Source organism: Pimephales promelas, chromosome 25, assembly GCF_988280905.1.
Source record: "Pimephales promelas chromosome 25, fPimPro1.hap1.1, whole genome shotgun sequence".
Lineage (NCBI taxonomy): Eukaryota > Metazoa > Chordata > Actinopteri > Cypriniformes > Leuciscidae > Pimephales > Pimephales promelas.
The window spans coordinates 2,738,218-2,756,656 of NC_142793.1; the positions used below are offsets into that span (position 1 = coordinate 2,738,218).

General features: G+C 40.0%; 5 protein-coding genes across 5 annotated transcripts; all 5 read right to left on the reverse strand.

The window, feature by feature from the left end:
• Positions 1-7,269: 7,269 nt before the first annotated feature.
• LOC120468122 (piggyBac transposable element-derived protein 4) lies at positions 7,270-10,128 on the reverse strand. The gene is made up of 3 exons (XM_039656769.2): positions 9,672-10,128; positions 9,155-9,229; positions 7,270-8,952 (listed from the first exon to the last, which is right to left on the reverse strand). Exons 1-3 carry the CDS (start codon positions 9,800-9,802, stop codon positions 7,374-7,376), a joined length of 1,785 nt encoding a protein of 594 aa, XP_039512703.2. The 5' UTR covers positions 9,803-10,128; the 3' UTR covers positions 7,270-7,373.
• A 2,523-nt stretch (positions 10,129-12,651) lies between these two features.
• Positions 12,652-13,986, reverse strand: LOC120468159 (histone H2B). Its single transcript, XM_089127721.1, has one exon. The coding sequence runs from the start codon at positions 13,818-13,820 to the stop codon at positions 13,446-13,448; it is 375 nt and encodes a 124-aa protein (XP_088983847.1). The 5' UTR covers positions 13,821-13,986; the 3' UTR covers positions 12,652-13,445.
• A 350-nt stretch (positions 13,987-14,336) lies between these two features.
• Positions 14,337-14,848, reverse strand: LOC120468164 (histone H4). The gene has a single exon (XM_039656816.2). It carries the CDS (start codon positions 14,789-14,791, stop codon positions 14,480-14,482), a length of 312 nt encoding a protein of 103 aa, XP_039512750.1. The 5' UTR covers positions 14,792-14,848; the 3' UTR covers positions 14,337-14,479.
• Positions 14,849-16,624: 1,776 nt separating this feature from the next.
• On the reverse strand, positions 16,625-17,559 carry LOC120468141 (histone H3). Its single transcript, XM_039656791.2, has one exon. The coding sequence runs from the start codon at positions 17,092-17,094 to the stop codon at positions 16,684-16,686; it is 411 nt and encodes a 136-aa protein (XP_039512725.1). The 5' UTR covers positions 17,095-17,559; the 3' UTR covers positions 16,625-16,683.
• Positions 17,560-17,666: 107 nt separating this feature from the next.
• On the reverse strand, positions 17,667-18,306 carry LOC120468017 (histone H2A-like). The gene has a single exon (XM_039656657.2). It carries the CDS (start codon positions 18,268-18,270, stop codon positions 17,884-17,886), a length of 387 nt encoding a protein of 128 aa, XP_039512591.1. The 5' UTR covers positions 18,271-18,306; the 3' UTR covers positions 17,667-17,883.
• Positions 18,307-18,439: the final 133 nt, after the last annotated feature.

The following is an 18,439-nucleotide window of genomic DNA, read 5'->3' on the forward strand; positions in this document are numbered from 1 at the left end:
TCTTCTTAATTCTATGAGAATGTTGATAAATCCTTTAACATATAAACACTGACTTAGGTTTTTGGGGAGATTTAGGCGGAGCTCGTTTTACAATCCTAGCCCAACCCTTTTAGTCTGTCATTAGTTTAAAATTTTGATAAGGTTGTCTTTTTTTTCTCCTTGCTCTTTGTGTAAATGGTCTAACCTATTCACAGCATTTTCTAACTTGTGTAAATCTCATCTAACACCAAACCCCGAGCTGTTCCTTACATTTTAAACTAAGTGATTTACCTTGCAACAAGCATTAATGCATTCATTATACAAAACAAAAAAAAAGCACTCGCTGTTTATTCTATTTTTAACAAGAAATAATTCAAAAATATCTGAGGAAAAAAGAAAAATCCTAAAACCAGTTTGCAAAGTATACAGACAAAATTACAATCATGTGAATGACGTTTTATAGGTGAAAGGTGTTTTATACCTTTTTAAAATAGTGTACTTTTTTTCTTGGATTTTTACGGTGGCCGAGAGAGCTCACTGCGCTGCAACCTGATGAAGACGCATGCAAATAAAAAAAAAACGTGTGCAAATATAAAAAATGCATGCAAATACAAAAAACATTCGCAAATTAAGAAAAACATCTTCATTAGTTCCACAACACACGTGTGCTCCAAGTACTCACAACACAACCAAATACAGAAACGCGCTGCAAACGTTCACAACACCACTAAATACAGAAACGCTGCAAGTAACAAAGAACACAACGGAAATGTTTCCGGGGAACCAAATAAGTGACGGACCCGACTAAGCATTGTTTCTGACCATGTCCATCCCTTTATGGCCACCACGTCCCCATCCTCTGATTACTACTTCCAGCAGGATAATGCACCATGACACAAAGCTCAAATCATTTCAAATTGGTTTCTTGAACATGACTCTGGGTGCTTCTCATTTCTTATTTGTGCATCCTCGTTTCCTTTCCTTGCTTCCTTTCCTTGCGTCTCAGCTCCACCCCCTGTAGGACGTGAGGGAAGGAAGCGAGGAAAGGAAAGGAGGACAGAGGAATCGAATAAAAGCTTTTTTATATCCATTGGAATACTTGATCACTCGAGCGTCACTCCACAGTGTCATCAGCAGCGCTAAAAGGATCTGCCCTTATGTTGTTGAAGTTTGGTTATTTAATAAATTCATAATAAATAATAATAAAGATAGGCTATACTGTTGAAATATTTGAGATGTGTGGTTTATATAAACTGCAAAGGTAAAGTATAAATTAAAATGATTGTGACCGATGTGAAGGGGGAGGAGAATTGACACGTGCGTCACGTTTAGTCAGTATAACAGTTCCGCGTAGGATGCACCTGTGTATCCTCGCTTATGACTCCTCAGGAAGCCTCCTATCTCCTCGATCCTCGACTCCTCACGGTGCAATTAGAGAATTGAGATGTCCTTCAAGATGGCTGAGCTCGATCGGTTTCCGGGTCATAGGAGGGAGGACGGAGGAGCGAGGAGACGAGGAGGGATATTGAGAAGCACCCAATGAGTTGACTGTACTAAAATGGCCGCCACAGTCACCAGATCTCAACCCAATAGAGCATCTTTGGGATGTGGTGGAACGGGAGCTTCGTGTCCTGGCTGGATGTGCATCCCACAAATCTCCATCAACTGCAAGATGCTATCCTATCAATATGGGCCAACATTTCTAAAGAATGCTTTCAGCACCTTGCCACGAATTAATCAATGCCACTTAGAATGAAAGCAGTTCTGAAGGTGAAAGGGGATCAAACACAGTATTAGTATGGTGCTCCTAATAATCCTTTAGGGGAGTGTAGACTGTAACCACTGATGAACATATTCAGTATTGATGAGGAAAAAAAAAGAAACAAAAACTATACCGAGGGCTGATTACAACCCCTAACCTCTGACACTCTTGGAAAAAGATCTACCACTAGACCATTGAAAATCTCTAACAAATATTTTTTTGATCTATGCATTAATCTATGAGCAGAAAGGCTCCACAGTTTGACAAGTTTGTACCCAGCACTTTTGAAAATGCACTTCCCCAGCACATTTCAAACCAAACTGACGCCCGTGGAAGTAAGCGAGCAAAAGACCTTGCATGTGCAGACCTCTATGGTGCAGACAGCACCACTCCAATTCCCAGGTCCCAGACATTCATTTGGTGGTTAATCCATGTTTGCGTCTTTTTTTCCCCATTTTTTCCCGACAGAGTCGCTATGGGGAAAAAAAGACGCAAACATGCATTAACCACCATATGAATGACTCTAGAGAACATGCGCAGTAAACGGGCTATCAGTCTGAGACATAGACAGTAAAAGAAATAGACAGAGCGATCTCATTGGAACTCCATTGAGACGATTGAAGCCCGTTTTTGGCGATTTTTTAGCACTTCCGTCCCTGACGCGCAGACTCAAACAGAGCTTGACTACGTAATGGGACGTGAGTGACCCGTCTGTCTTCTAGTGCTGTGGCATGAGAAATCTGAATCATTCCCTTCCGAAACATACAGAGGCGGAGAGTGTGAGCTGTAGGAGCTGTCCATGAGCTAAGAGAAGGAGACAATTTTGCTAGGTATTCTGATGAATTATTTTGTCATTTTGCCTCCACGTTTCCCCAATTGCACGCAAGCTTCTCCTCATGTCCATACGGTAATCTCTCTAATGTGCGACAGAGTCGTGTAGGTATGACGCAATTGTTAGCCTACTTTCACTAAAACTGCTTCTACGGGGCCATAACATAAGCTACAAGGTAATGGAGCTATTTATACATTGTCGTGTTTCTTTAGAAATAAATAAAAGACAAATGGGATCTTCAAATGCCTCAGATGTAAAAATATTCGCTGTCAAAGTGACACCAAAATGAATGGGAGTCAATGGGAATGCTAACGCAAGTGAAGTTCTGCTACAAGATGTCAGGCTTCAACTTCCGGTCGATGGATTACCCCCATAAGGCAACGCTACTTTTGCGTCATCGAAGGTTAACGCCCCTTTTTGGGGGAAAACGAACGGATTCCCCTGACAACAGAACTCGCTCTAGTCGCTGCAAAGTTTCTTAAATTGCACAAACATACACACTATCTTTGCCGACCGAGGACCGTGAGCGGTATTTAAATAAGCTACTGGATACAGGGTTACAGAGATGTCCTTTTGAAATGGTCGAAAACTGGATTAATGACCCCACTATTCAGACATCTACCACTATCTCGTGGAATCACTCATTTTTTTGTCATTAACACACTCACAGTATGACAAACTAGACGATGAGGCCATGACGCTTGGATCATATAACTTGATTTAAGCTATTGACATAGTTGTGTTGCCGACTAGCTATAAGTTACTAACGTTAGTTAGTTAGAAAGACGAAAGCTCCTAGCAGCTACGTGATTAACTTAGCTCTCACTAGACACGCTACCTTGGCTGTTAACTGATTTTACTGTTCAAATAGTGGCAGGCTAGGACTAAAGTGGACTTGGCTGGTTTCTGCTTGTGTCTAGAAAGTGCTGGTACTTTGAAAGTTGTATGGTAACAATAACATAATTAAAGCCAGTAACTAGCAAGTACACTACTTTATGTTAAATACAGATAGTTTAGGGGTTGAATTAATTAAATAATCGTCTTACCTGTTATGAAATGCTTCCCACATACATGTGTGAGGGGTCTTTGGGTCCCACAATCCTCAATCTGGTGCTTCCCTCTTTATCGCCTGAAGCCATAACATTCTTCTTTCCGCTTGTTTTATTCGGCATGGTAAAGGTATACATTTTAAACCAGGTGTTTTAAAAACATTTGAGGTCCAGCTCACCACGCAACAACTTTTGGGCATGTTATTTTTGTTCTTCTGTTACCGGAGTAGACAAAATTCAGACCATGCCATGGGCTCGTTCTTCGTACGTTGCTTAAAACATCCGAGATCAAATGAGACATCTAAGATGATATCATCGTGCTAATCATGATCCGGCTAATTGGGTTCTTCGAACACACCTGTTGTTTATGATTAGTATCGCTGGATTGAGTTATCTGAGATAACTGCGCGTTCTCGCGTTGGTTTAAAAGGGGACATGTATCGATAGCAGAACCAGTGATCAGCAACGCTGCTATTGGCTGTTCAGCATGGCCAAAGAACACGCCCAGTTATTCTCCCAAGCAGAGCAAGCGCTTTTAATGCAAGGTTATGCCGAATTTCAGTCTTTAATTAAAACGCCAGGGAACACCTCAAAGTGTGCAAAAGCCAGGAGAGAGTGCTGGCAAAACTAGAAGACAAATTAAATGCGTTTGTGGTGGCCATGTTAGATGTTTTAATAACTTATTATTATTTTATTTTTATTTTCATAATTTCATAATTACTTTGTTCATTGTAATGTCGAGTCACCACACTATAATAATAAACATGGTGAAAGTGAAGTACAAAAATATTCTACTTAATGGTAATTTTAGGCCTTAGGCCTACTAGTCTCTTTTAAAAAGGCACTGTTAAATAAATGATTGTTTATAAAAGCAAACAGGAAAAATGCTGAGAAAAAAAATAATAATGATGCTCCTGACCCTGGCAGAAGAGCTGACCCTTGGGTTGAATGTGAATTGCCCTGTTGTGAAGGGCATCCCTGCGGTTCAGCTCTTCCAGACCCACATCAGGGACCAGTAGCAGCAACACCTACATCACTGGGAAATGAGATTTAAAATATCTTTGTACACTGTGAAATAATTTGTTGCTGCATTAAATGAAGTAGACCTATAATCCAAATTGGCTGGTTTAGTCATTTCAGCTGTTAAATCTTGAGTAATGATAAATTGCTTTGTCTTGTGAAAGTAAAAACTGATAAACTTATGTTAATGTAAAAAATATTTTGCCATGAGTTATCAATCACATTGCACTGGAGAGTGAAGAAAACTTCTCAGATGACTGTCCTTTGGAAGAAGTACTTTAATTTAATTGATGGCTTTAATTGATTTCTACTTGTGCCTATGCCTATTATTTCTGACAGGAGTCCACATGTACAGAAAGGCCTACAGAAGAGTCTGCACACAGCAGTGATACAGGGGTGGGCAGTGTAGACAACTTTTGCTTTTTATTTGTTGCATTTGTTCCCTATATGAGTCTTCAACAGAAAATAGAGTATTTTGAAAAAAACAAAAATCAGGGGGAGAAACAGAACTTGACTAAGAAAAAATTGCACTAGAAATAGAGTTGCTTCAAAATAAACTTCAGAGTAAAATCACACAGAGTACTATTGCTGACCTTGCATAATATCTTTTAAAAAGATGACTGAATAACTGGCTTTTCTTTACAAAGAACAATTGAAATAAAACTCTAAGCAAATAGAGTTTTGCAAATTTGTCTTGTCTTTTATTTTAGGCTTAATTAAACTTTTTTTTTTCCTTTTTCTGATGTTGGCAGTGTTGTGTAATACATGCAATGTCACAGGCCCTGTCAGGTGCAACCCTCAGGCTTTTTAGACCCTGAAATCTTCCCTTTAGTTGGCCAAAGCTCATGTCATTGTGGCAAAAAAAAAAAAAAAAAAAAAAAAAAAACTAAGAGCACTAGCCTACTTTGTGAATGGCACAACAGAAAGCTTATCAAGTTCTCCGCATCTCCAATAGTGTAAAGGAAGCCACTCGCAAATAATTTTAGGGCAATGCAAACATTTTGTACTGTTGTTGAAGCCCGACATCGAATCAAACATTAATGTGCATTTCCAACAAAATAATAATGTATTTAAACGACAAACTCACGACGATCGTTTCACGAGAAAACAAAAATAAATCTCAGAAATTAAGCTACACTATCGCGCTGCGCTGAAGGACTTCCCGTATCAGCCGCGATCTAATCCTGTTTACATGAAATAAGCCTGCTCGCGAGCAGGTTCAAGCTGACGGACCTGTTGCTATGACAGCAAGTCCAGGATGAGCGTCGAAGAACCAAACGATCCAAGATCATGCCAAATCGCCAACAATCAAATCCAGCTAACTGAGTTAGCGACGTACGAAGAACGAGCCCATGTCAAAATAGAGAACCCATACCGAGACCGTTTGTTTTCCCCAAAAAAGGGGCGTTAACCTTCGATGACGCAAAAGTAGCGTTGCCTTGACGTCCTCTCCAGATCAGAAAATAGGTATCAGTTGTTGGGTGTCTAGTAACGAATGATGATAAGAAATACACTTACCGGTACTTTTATTCACATTTGCACGCAGCAATAATAGCAAAAACAACTAAACAAGTAGTTTTTTTTTTTCTTTTTCTGTAGAATACATATGTTGGAACCCTTTTTCTTCTAACATGTAGGAACTCAGAAGCGAAGACTTGGTTGTATCTTTTTAGCCAAGAGTCTTCATTTCTGTTGCATCACTGTAGTCTGCTTCGTTCAGAAATCTCAGCCAAGTCTCCTGGTCTTCGCTTTGGAGTTCCAACACTTTAGAAGAAAAAGTTTTCAACAATACCTTTACTTTTACTCTTGATACTTCAAGTACATTACAGTATGCAAGACAACACTTATACATAAGGTTTTAAATATGAATAGTTTTCCCCCAATGTGCCATTACATTTTTAACTAAAATTTCTTTACTAAAGTGTCAAAATATACTGGAGGAGTGGTTCCTCAGTCGGGCCGCAGTCGAAAGGACACCCCGAAGAAGTGAGGGGTGCAAACTTCGCTGACAAGGCTTTTCTCAAGGGTGTGTCCAGAGACTGTCTTTTAGGAGCGGAAGGTGATAGAAATATTGATAGAAAAATGAATAATGCACTGAATTAACATGATTGGGACTTCCTTTTATTATACAGGCAAATAATTATATTACTTAATAATCAACCCCTTTTCTGTCATTTCACACACTTTGGTAAACTGGTTGTGACTGACAGCATTTGAAACGGATGCTTAAACTGGCAGGGAATTTTCTCCTTTTTGCCTTCCCTTGAGGCCACAGTGCTCAAGTTGATGGGAAATGTTCAATGGATTACGCTGGCAAAACCAATGACAGTTCAGAAATTCCTTGAATACATGGAGATGTTACCCTTTATATTTTTTTTCAAAATAGTTCACTGAGATCTTAAATCTCCAATCAAGTATTTAATATTTAAAACCCCATTTAATCTGAGGTGCTCTTTGAATCCTGAAGATGTTGGATTTTTGCTTATTTCAGCTATTTACACCATAAGGAAAATGCCAGTGGTCATAAAAACTGCATTCAGCACATGGGGAAATATTGATCTGTTCCCTAAAGGGTCTATTAATATGAAAAAAAGAAAAAAAAGAAAGAAAGTCTCCTTACATTCTCACACATTTATATAGTTTATTTACAAAAATAGTGTACATAATAAAATCAAATACAAAAGAGGGTGTGTAATTGAAGGCACATTTTTGTGCACCCAGGTTTGAACACTCAAAAATTGTTGTGCCACTCCTGGAAACAGTTCCTGTTTAACTGAAGACACAAATGAACGTCACATGCCTGGCATTTCCATGGTGTTTGTTGCTTCTTGTTACGCACTGCTTTGCAATGCACACATATGCGGCGACCAACAGTGGCAATCTTTCTGACATCGGAGGTCAGCTCAGCTCCTGGAACCGGCACATGGTCCTTACAGGTCTTTTTTGGATCTGATTTCTCAGACACACCACAGAGCTCTTCAATAAGCTCTTCCATAAACACCTTGTGTGTCATGTTGCCGTGTAGCTCCTTGTGCAATATGAAAGCGTTGGTGGCAGCAACGTCCAAAATCTGTAGAAAGACTTTTCTGTACCACTTCATGGTTTTGTGCTGTACGGTGTAATACTGCAACAGCTGGTCGGACGGGTCAACACCGGTCATGTGCCGGTTGTACGCGGTCACTGGCGCAGGACATGGAAAAGACTTTGTCCACCGTGAATCATGTGCTTTTACTTTTCGTTGCACACGGTCTCCAGTATAGGCAGCATGGATGGTGGAGCAAATGGACACCTCTTGTTTGTCCATCCACTTCACACACACTAGAGGCCCATCCCGAATCCACCGGATGGATCCCCTGCTGGACTTTTTGGTCAGTGAATTAGATGAGCTTTGTGGAAAGTCCTTCCTATAGTCTCTGTAAGTCCCACAAGCACCAAACTTCATAGCAAACAAGTCTGTTAAGAGCTTTGGACTTGTGTAGAAATCGTCCATGTACACATGGTACCCAGAGCCCAAAACTTTCTTGTCCAGGAGAGACATCACGGCATCATAAGAAAGCCCACGGCCCGTGGGAAGGATGTTCTTGCCCGTGTACACAGAGAGGTCCACAGTATATCCATTCGACGAGTCAGTAAGGACAAAACACTTGAAGCCCAGATTTGCTGGCTCGGCTTTCATGAATCTTCTCATTCCTGCATTTGCTCTGCATGCTACCAGTCTTTCCTTCACAGCTAAATTTCTTCTGGGATGATAAAAGGTTTTGCACGCAAGACGGATGGTGTCCATGAGGGGTCTTACTCTGAAAAGCTGGTCATGTTCAGCTGTTCCCCTCTTTTTGTCATTTTCCTTGTCAGCGTCTGGGTGGCTCATGTGCAAATTCCATGAAATGGTGCGGTATCGTTCCCTAGGCATGACTGTGGAGGGAAAAGGCAAAGAAAAGAGACTGTCCTGTCGCCAGTAGTCAGCGATTGAGCTCATCTTCAAAGAGGCCATGTAGAAAACGAGTCCAATGTAGCAGTACAGATCGCCAACACTGACATCTGCCCAACTGTATTTGCGACCCTTTGCGAGTGCTCTGGCAGCCTGAGCGTTTGTGTTGTGGCACAGATTTGACACAGCGCTCTCTGAGAAAAACAGTTTGAAAAGACTCATAGGAGAGTGCGAGTCAGAAAGATTCAACTGTGGCCCAGGTTCCCGAGCCGGCAGGAATCTCAGAGACTTCGGAGCCACGTCGACATCAGTCTCTTTTCTCCATGACGGAGTCTTCTTGGCTCTCTTTAAAACAGGAATCTGGTCACTGTCACTCTCACATCTGTGGGGGAGAATACAAATGAGCTTGTTGAAAACAGGATCACAACACCATTATTATTCGTATACTGAAATTTTGCCCACTCATTAAAAAGTGATTGCGCTCATCCATGCAAATATACTTGCTTATGTTTATATTATTCCACAGTATATGGAACTTAAATGAATCTGTCACTTGTAAAATGACGGGGTAAACATGCACTTACTCAATATTCTCAACCGTGCTGAAAACTGAACGATGTTTGCGTCTTGTGTAAGGTCCACGTGAAGGAATCACATTCCTAAGAAGAGAAAAACAACAAGCACAAATATAAGTAAACATTTGTTAGCTTATGCGTGCGCTAGTTTGCCAGCTTGGATAACATAAGTGATAGACCCTGATCACATAACCAGGTTTCTCAGAAGAGAAAATCATCCTAGTTGGGTAAAAGTCATAAGTAGTGAATGAGAGTTTACATTAAATGTATATTTAGTTTTAATTTGATCAAATAGCAACAGAAAAACGTCACAATAGAGTTTTCACAACTTTTAAAAGAGTAAAAAATAAAATAGAGAGAGAACTCGATAAAGGCAGTCGAGAAGAGAGAAAGATGTCAATTTTTTTTTTGATTCATTGGTAATATATAAATATATATGTATATATATTAACATACATACCATATTGGTTTGAAACAACTAACTTATATGCGACTCTAACAACTAAAATAATAATAAACGGCTTACTCTTCAGAAAATGTGTCCTGCGCTGGATGCAGGTCTTCATCATCAAAGTCTTCATCATCTTCTGACTCTGACGAACAAGTGAATTCTTCCTCGCTGTCTATGATCATCCGAAGAGCTTCCTCGTGAGCCATCTTGAGGAAAAGTCAATAAAGCCAAGCAAGAGTTTGCCGCCAGTTTTATCCTGTTGATCGAGGGAGTTTCACACATTTTCAGGTCATTATCATGTGAATGACGCACTCTGCCGGTGGGTGAGGCCAGACCAGCGCTAAATGAGAACAGGAAAAAAAAATCATTTCTTTTACTGTCTACTGGAAAACAGGATTCAAATTTGTAATTTGGCTAACTCTCTTTATTTCTGGATTGTACAAGTTTCTTCCCGCTTTGGTCGGCCGTCTTGGTGAGCGCCTTGAGGGCAGATTTCACTTCTTCTTCTTTGATTTGATTGGCGGTTGGCAACCAGCATTTAGGAGTATTACCGCCACCTACCGGACTGGAGTGTGGAATATATTCTACGCAGACTAACATTTGGAAAATAATAATAATAATTATAATAAATAAATAAACCTATATCCTTTCCATTAACCCCGTATTTTTCAGATATTTAATATCTTTAATATACAGTGTCCCTGAGGATTAACCCAGTATGTTAGCATATTTTTTGTTCTTCTTATCCTAGTGGCTGTTCCCCCATTTCCACTTGCATGGCAACTACTGGAGAAGTCTTAAACGCTCCACATTTTAAGAGGTTATTGATTTTTTTTTTTTTTTTTTTTTTTTTTTTTTTGCATTTGTCTTTAACTTTATCAGTGTGCTGTTTCCAGGTCAACTTTTCATCAAACAGTACTCCTAATAGTCTGATAACTTTTACTTGTTCAAGTGTTTGATCATATAATTTTAATGACTCTTATTTATGTCCTCTGGAAAAACATATCAGTTGTGTCTTTGCACCCAATACATTAAAACCCCACAATTGCTGCCTGTTTTTTTTTTTTCTGAATAAATTTCCATTCTCTTATCCATAGGGCCCCATCATCTGCATACAGCTAGTGACTTCCCAATATTTCTTTCCACTTTTTCAAAAATATCATTGATCATGATGTTAAATAGTACTGGACTACATACACTGCCTTGTTGAGTACCATTTTGAACTTTATAAAGTCTTGAATATTCTGTACCCACCATGATCTCTATTGTCCTGCCAAATAAAATTCCAGCACCCAGTTGTACAGTCTACCACCTACACCTAATTTGTTTAATTTAATAAGTAACCCTTCCTTCCATAACATATCATATGCCTTTTCAATATAAAAAAGACAGCTACCACAACCTCCCCATTTGTCTGAGCTTTTTTGATTTTAGATTCCAAACATAAATTGAGTCAATTTAGGCCATGAGATGGGACCCCAAATTTAATGAAATTTAATTTATTCTAATGCTATCACACATTTTTCAATAACAGGGTCATATACCCTGAACACAAAATACACAAAAATCACCATGCGGTTTAATCCCTAAAAATGGTACCAATCAATCCTCTGTCCCACGGCCTAATTGTATTTCTACAATTTCCCTAACTGTGATGTGAGTGCTATTGGTCTATAACTTGAAGGGTCTGATGGGTCTTTCCCAGGTTTTACTATTGGTACTATGATTGATTGTTTCCATACTATTGGTATTTTGCCTGTTTCCTAAATCTGTTTATATAAACTTAACACTACAGTAAGTACGCTATCTTCCAAGTGAGCTAACATGCTATAACTGATGTTGTCCTTCCCTGGAGATGATTGTCTTGTCTTTGAGATAGCCCTTCTTAACTCATATAAATTAAATGGTATATCTAAATCATTAGTTGTTGTGCTCTTCTTTATATTGACACCTGGGTTCATGGCAAGATTGTTGTCTTTGCACTTTTTGGCTTCGACTAATAAATTATCTGAACTATGTACTTTAACTAAAGTTTCTGCCAGCATTTCTTCCTTATCCATATTACTGATTGCTGTTTTATTGCCACTTATTAAGGCAGGCATTATATAACTCCTTCTGATTCCACTAATTTACCTATAACCGTTCCCCATATATCAGCCAGTGATGTCTCTCTTCCAATCTTATTGCAGTAGTCCCTTCAGTATGCACGTTTTGTTGTTCTTATAGTCTTACGGACTATGGCCTGTGATCTTTTAAAAATAATTAATGTCTCTAGTGAATGATGGTTTTTTTTTTTATTGCCTAAAAGCCTTGTTTCTTCTTTTAACAACTTTGCTACAATTTACATCCCACCATGGTACATTCTTTTTCACTCTGCTCCCTGTACTTCTTGGTATCGTTTGCTCTGCTGTATTTATAATGACTTCCACTTTTTATTAAATTGTTCCCCATCTGATAAATCTTCTTTAATTAAACTCTCACACTTATCCTTACATATATTTTTTAAATGTGTCCCAATCTGCTCCCTCTAATTTCCACCTTTTAATTCTTGAGCTTTCCTCATGGTGTATATCTACTCTGATCTTAACTATTATAGGGTAGTGATCACTACCTCCTGATGATGTATTTAACACCTCCCATATGGTTATAAATGACACTTCTTCATTAATAAAGTTGGGAATGTGATACTACACTGTCTCTGTGTTTTGATCATCGATCTCACACTGATGCCACACATCACAGGGGTCCAGGCCTGTTTCCATCTGATGACTGACAGACGCTTCGAGGCTGCAGAGAATACCTGAAAATAAATCTAACAGACAAATATTGTCTTGGATCAGAATACTATTGTATCCCCCTGTTGTTTTCAACTCCAAGAAACACATTTTAGGAAATAATTTGAAAACTTCAAAGCAACTGAATTGTTTTTTTGAGTGTTTCATTCAAAAAAATTTAATTTAGTTATTATCAGCCCTTCAGCTCCAGTGTCCTCATGCTTTATCACTGATCCTAGTTAAACCTGCCTGTGTATTTCTGCAGCTTCATTATCTTGATATGGTTTTGGTTTACTAGTACTACCAAAACCTGACATACGTGCAAAAATATCAAACATATAGTGCAAATTATATGACTGTTTTATGAATTAGCATTCAGTGGTGGTTAAATAAAAATAGAACAAACTTACAATTAGTGACCTGATCTTTATCACATAACTTATCAGATGATTTTATCCAAAGCGACCTATGGAGAAATACAAGCGACAATGGCATAGCAATACAAAGTTTCAAACATTGTCCAGAAAAGTACAAGAAATATGAAACTGCAAAAAGCAGTTGTTTTAAAGTCACTTGCTCTGCCTTACACTGCATGAAATGTGGGATTTAATAGGTAATCTTCATTGCCATTTAAGTGAACTTACTGAACTTAAATATACAAGCTTGATAAAAATTGTCATTTTAGAAGAAAATTTCAAATGGCATTTAGAGGCTTTTGAATCTGAACTCTTCATATATATATTGATATGCAAATTACAAAGGTAAAAAACTCAACATTTCGCTTGGGTACCAATTTTATGGACTCAGAACCTAGGCGGTTCCCGACTTGTACCCATAAATGCTCCTCAATTCTTGTGGAAAGTCATTTTTTCTGAAATCCGTCTAGTCAATAAGATTCTTAATCTATCTAGTCTATATGGCTAAAACTCCTCAAAAACCCAAGTCAATGTTTAATAACGAATTCATTAAAATTCTCATAGAATCAAGAGCATTAGAGAACTACACAAACGCTCTTTATTTGAAAAGATGTGTGGCTCTTAAAAGAGCCTTTGGGTTAGTTGAAGTAGGGCACGCCTCACTTCGAGCTGGTGTATTTGGTGACGGCCTTTGTGCCCTCGGACACGGCGTGTTTGGCCAGCTCTCCAGGCAGCAACAAACGCACGGCGGTCTGGATCTCTCTGGAAGTGATGGTGGAGCGCTTGTTGTAGTGCGCGAGGCGAGACGACTCACCGGCGATGCGCTCGAAGATGTCGTTGACGAAAGAGTTCATGATGCCCATCGCCTTGGAGGAGATGCCGGTATCGGGATGGACCTGTTTCAGGACTTTGTAGACATAGATGGCGTAGCTCTCCTTCCTGGACTTTCTGCGCTTCTTTCCTCCCTTACCGGCGGTCTTGGTGACGGCCTTCTTGGATCCCTTCTTAGGAGCGGACTTTGCTGGTTCAGGCATGGCGATACAATCAGTAAAATGACGAATCAATGAAGACTCCAGCGCGATACAAAGGTTTTTTATTCACTGCCCTATGGTAATTTTATAGGCCAAACCCGTAAACTCGTACTTTATTGGACAACTCAAAGCATCACAAGAGCAACGAGGGCCAATCACAGGCGGATAAATGATATAGTCCCACCCACCGCTGCTGTTGTTGAAACCATAGGTTTGAACGAAGGCCTTTCCTCCCAGTTTCCTTTGTTTCGTTTCCCGCTTCTTTTTTTTTCATTTATTTATTTATTCATTTATTATTTGTTCGAAAAGAATCGGTTCTAATATTGCGCATCATGAACAAAGCCCACTTGACCGTGTGTGCACAATACAAACATTTTCACTTAAATAATATTTATTTGTTTTTTTCTTGTTAATTTTGGAAAAGAGCGTTCGTTAAATTGTTTAGCGAGTAATTCAAAAACAATGAGTTATTTATGTACTTACCATCTACTTAAGAAAAGCAAATGTTTGTACGAGTCTGTGTACAGATATTTGGTGGGGTGCCATAGATTCAGAAAACAAGTGAGTTTAATGATTGGTATAATCAAAACATTGACTCTTTATGTGTCAGAGTGTGTGGCTCTTAAAAGAGCCTTTTGTTTAATGTGGTTTGTTTCAGGCGTTTATCCCCCGAAGCCGTACAGGGTGCGCCCCTGTCTCTTCAACGCGTACACAACATCCATGGCGGTGACGGTCTTTCTCTTGGCGTGCTCGGTGTAGGTGACGGCATCGCGGATCACGTTCTCCAGAAACACCTTCAACACTCCGCGGGTCTCCTCGTAGATCAGACCGGAGATGCGCTTGACACCGCCGCGGCGAGCCAGACGACGAATAGCGGGTTTGGTGATTCCCTGGATGTTATCGCGCAAAACTTTACGGTGACGCTTAGCGCCTCCTTTCCCGAGTCCCTTACCGCCTTTGCCTCTTCCAGACATGTTTCACACTGAGTGTTTCAATCGATCAAGGAAAGGACATAAATGAATACTATGTGTACTACAAGGAAGATTTTTACATGTGCTTACAGGACCTGACAGAAACCACCGCCGCGTCACATGACACACACACACACACACCTCCCCCAAAATATAGTTAGAGCACCCTGACCTTTGTTTCATTTTGCAATGTGTGCAATTTATTTTCACAAAGGTGGATTCCGCAAAGGAAGAGATTAGGAAAGCCCAGACAAACAAAGACATGGTAGTAGCTGTCTTTCTTTTTTTGATATCGAAAAGACATGATGATATGCTGTGGAAAGAATTAATCCTTATAAAACGGAATTAATTGGTTAGAGGAGGTAGACTGCAATTGGGTATTAGACTTCTTGGTTGGTGGAACATTGGAGATTGGGGAACAACTAGGTCTTCATTGCAAAATAAATACTGGCTTTTATGAGATCTACTTTTGATTATGGTTGTATTGCTTAAATCGAAAGCCCTAAGAATATGTAGTGGGGTTTTTAAAACATCTCCAGTTGCCGTTGGGTATCAGAAGACTTAAACTAATACTAGCATATTGTGTAAACCTGCAGGAACATAATGAATCCCTTCCTGCAAAGACTACGCAGGAGTGTGGGGAACGTAGTAAATCTCATTTTAGAAGTTTTGGATGGGTTGTGAATAAAAAAGCAAGGGAAATAGGTTTGAATACTATTGTCCTTCTGTCCCGTATTCAAATATCCTACTTGGATGGTTATAATACCAATGATTGATTTACAAATGCATGAGGAAATATAAGATAATTCAAAGCACATACCTGTCTGGTTTGTTGTACAAAGATACTTAGAAAAGTAATTGTCCTAATAAAATAATGATATTCACAGATGGTTCAAAGAAATGGACATATGGGTCCTGCAGTGTGAATCCCACAATGTGGAAAATGCATCAAGAAAAGAACAACAGATAATCTTTCAGTTTTCACAGTAGAACTGCTAGCCATTATATTGGGATTACAGTGGGTAGATGAATGTAACACACAACATGTTTCAGTTGCATCTGATAGTTTGGCACTCACAAGATTAAATCAGAGAAATCATGCAGGCCTGAAATGCTAATTGAAATATATCAAATAATATATAGATTGCATAATAAAGGTTTGACTATATGGTTTGCTTGTGTTCTTGCACATGTTTGGGTGAAAGGAAATGAAGTGGATATGTTGGCTAAACAATCCCTTAACATTTGCGATATTTTTGAAACTCAAACTATATGTATTGTGAAATATTGCGGATCAACCCCAAATCAATACAGACGTTTCAAAATGTGTTAAATATCAACATAAATGAGATATGACATCTTTCTTTTTTAGTATCTTAAGGTAATGTTTACTAATATGATATATCACAACTAATATTAGCAGCTTATTGTTGTTGTTTTTCCACTGAAGAAAGCTAAAAATTAAAATACTACTTTCCGCAGTCTGAATGTCCAGCACCATGAAGTACAGAACTTTTGAAGTCATATAAACCACATACTCAAAAGAGACTTCATTATAAAATATAATATAACTAGTTACAATGTGCGTGTGTGTGTATATGTAAAACAAACTATATTTTAACAATCTTGTTCTACAGTCTATCATGCCTCAAGGAGGAAAAAAAGTGTATTTATCTTGTGGTGCATATTACCTGTTTTATGATAAATTCATGATTTAGTATTTACATCACTAGTATTAGTATTTTCACTATATTTTATATAAACTTCTAGGTGATTCGATTTATTATCGGTATCACAAACCTTTATATTACATAGACTACATAGGAAATTCTCTCATTCAGTGTAAACTTTGGTGGCTCTTAAAAGAGCCGTTGTGGATTGAATTAGACGTCGGTTTAAGCGCGCTCTCCGCGGATGCGGCGGGCCAGCTGAATATCTTTGGGCATGATGGTGACCCTCTTAGCGTGGATGGCGCACAGGTTGGTGTCCTCGAACAGACCGACCAAGTAAGCCTCGCTGGACTCCTGCAGGGCCATGACAGCGGAGCTCTGGAAGCGCAGGTCCGTCTTGAAATCCTGAGCGATTTCTCTCACCAGCCGCTGGAAGGGCAGTTTGCGGATCAGCAGCTCGGTGGACTTCTGATAGCGGCGGATCTCCCGCAGAGCCACGGTCCCGGGCCGGTAGCGGTGAGGCTTCTTGACGCCGCCGGTGGCCGGAGCGCTCTTACGGGCAGCTTTAGTAGCGAGCTGCTTCCTAGGGGCTTTACCACCGGTGGATTTACGAGCGGTCTGCTTTGTTCTCGCCATTGCTGCGGTCTTCTTCACTCCTTCCTGCTTGCGCTGGAAATGTTGCTCTCTATTTTACACGCCCGATTTTAAAGCACTGCAGCGCCACGAGCTATGATGCAGGTCTTGTGATTGGTTAGTATGTGACGTCTGCGCATGAGTGCCAGCCAATGACTGCGCGTTTCCTCTTTTCAAACAAAAGGAGGGTTTCCCGCTCGAGCGGTTTTGTTCCGTTGACTACTTTGGGCGTCTTTATACTCACAATATTGTATTTATTTGTATATGAATCGCAATGGTTGTGCAGATCTCGGATTCGAAGGAAATCATATTACAGTCTATGTAAAAGCACGGCATCGAGACTAAGACACACTACTAAGGTTTCAGTCCTCCCCGTGAAACAGGGGATCAGTAGATCAGCCCCGCTAATAAAGTGACAAATACCCAGAGGTAGATTGAACAAATCCTGTTTCCCTGAATTCGATATGTAAATTACCCTTTATTTTAGATTATAATTTATTACAATATTTAATATATCATCAAAGCATGGCAAACAGCTATATTTTAATATTAGAGGAAATGGATTAGGTGGTAATCACACATTAGGTGATCATCATGTGCTTCTAACGTGCACAACGTCAACTGTAACATTCATCGTGGAGGTAGACACTCTATTGCAGGTGGGTTATTTTCCTCTTTGACCAAAAGTGTTTATAGTGTTTGTAGATATTAACTGAGAAAAGCGCTCGTTGACAGATATAATAGGTGGCTCTTAAAAGAGCCTTTGTTTCAGTAATCGAGTCTGTGATCCGTTTACTTGGTTTTGGCGGGTTTCTCGGTCTTCTTGGGCAACAGCACGGCCTGAATGTTGGGCAGCACGCCGCCCTGAGCGATGGTCACTCGGCCCAGAAGTTTGTTGAGCTCCTCGTCATTACGCACCGCCAGCTGCAGGTGACGGGGGATGATGCGGGTCTTCTTGTTGTCCCGAGCGGCGTTTCCGGCCAGCTCCAGGATCTCAGCGGTGAGGTACTCGAGTACCGCCGCCAGATAAACAGGAGCTCCGGCACCGACGCGCTCGGCGTAGTTTCCTTTGCGCAGGAGCCTGTGGACACGGCCGACGGGGAACTGCAGTCCCGCCCTGGAGGAGCGAGTCTTAGCCTTTGCTCGGGCTTTACCGCCGGTTTTGCCTCTACCGCTCATTTTCAACGCAGATATTACCGTTTAAAGTAATACAATGACGGTGATGTGTCTCCACATACTGTCTTTAAACTAGAGTGCCAGTCGCCCATTGGTTTAGAGTCTGTAAATATTTAAACCAATCACTGAACTTCTGCCCGAAAGCCCAACCCCGCCCAAATCCATGGCGTGC

Coding starts and splice junctions, on each gene's coding strand:
- LOC120468122 (XM_039656769.2), bottom strand. CDS start 9,802: ATGGCTCACGAGGAAGCTCTTCGGATGATCATAGACAGCGAGGAAGAA. Junction 9,230..9,671: donor CAGGACACATTTTCTGAAGA/GTAAGCCGTTTA, acceptor TTCTCTTCTTAG/GAATGTGATTCCTTCACGTG. Junction 8,953..9,154: donor AGCACGGTTGAGAATATTGA/GTAAGTGCATGT, acceptor TCTCCCCCACAG/ATGTGAGAGTGACAGTGACC.
- LOC120468159 (XM_089127721.1), bottom strand. CDS start 13,820: ATGCCTGAACCAGCAAAGTCCGCTCCTAAGAAGGGATCCAAGAAGGCC.
- LOC120468164 (XM_039656816.2), bottom strand. CDS start 14,791: ATGTCTGGAAGAGGCAAAGGCGGTAAGGGACTCGGGAAAGGAGGCGCT.
- LOC120468141 (XM_039656791.2), bottom strand. CDS start 17,094: ATGGCGAGAACAAAGCAGACCGCTCGTAAATCCACCGGTGGTAAAGCC.
- LOC120468017 (XM_039656657.2), bottom strand. CDS start 18,270: ATGAGCGGTAGAGGCAAAACCGGCGGTAAAGCCCGAGCAAAGGCTAAG.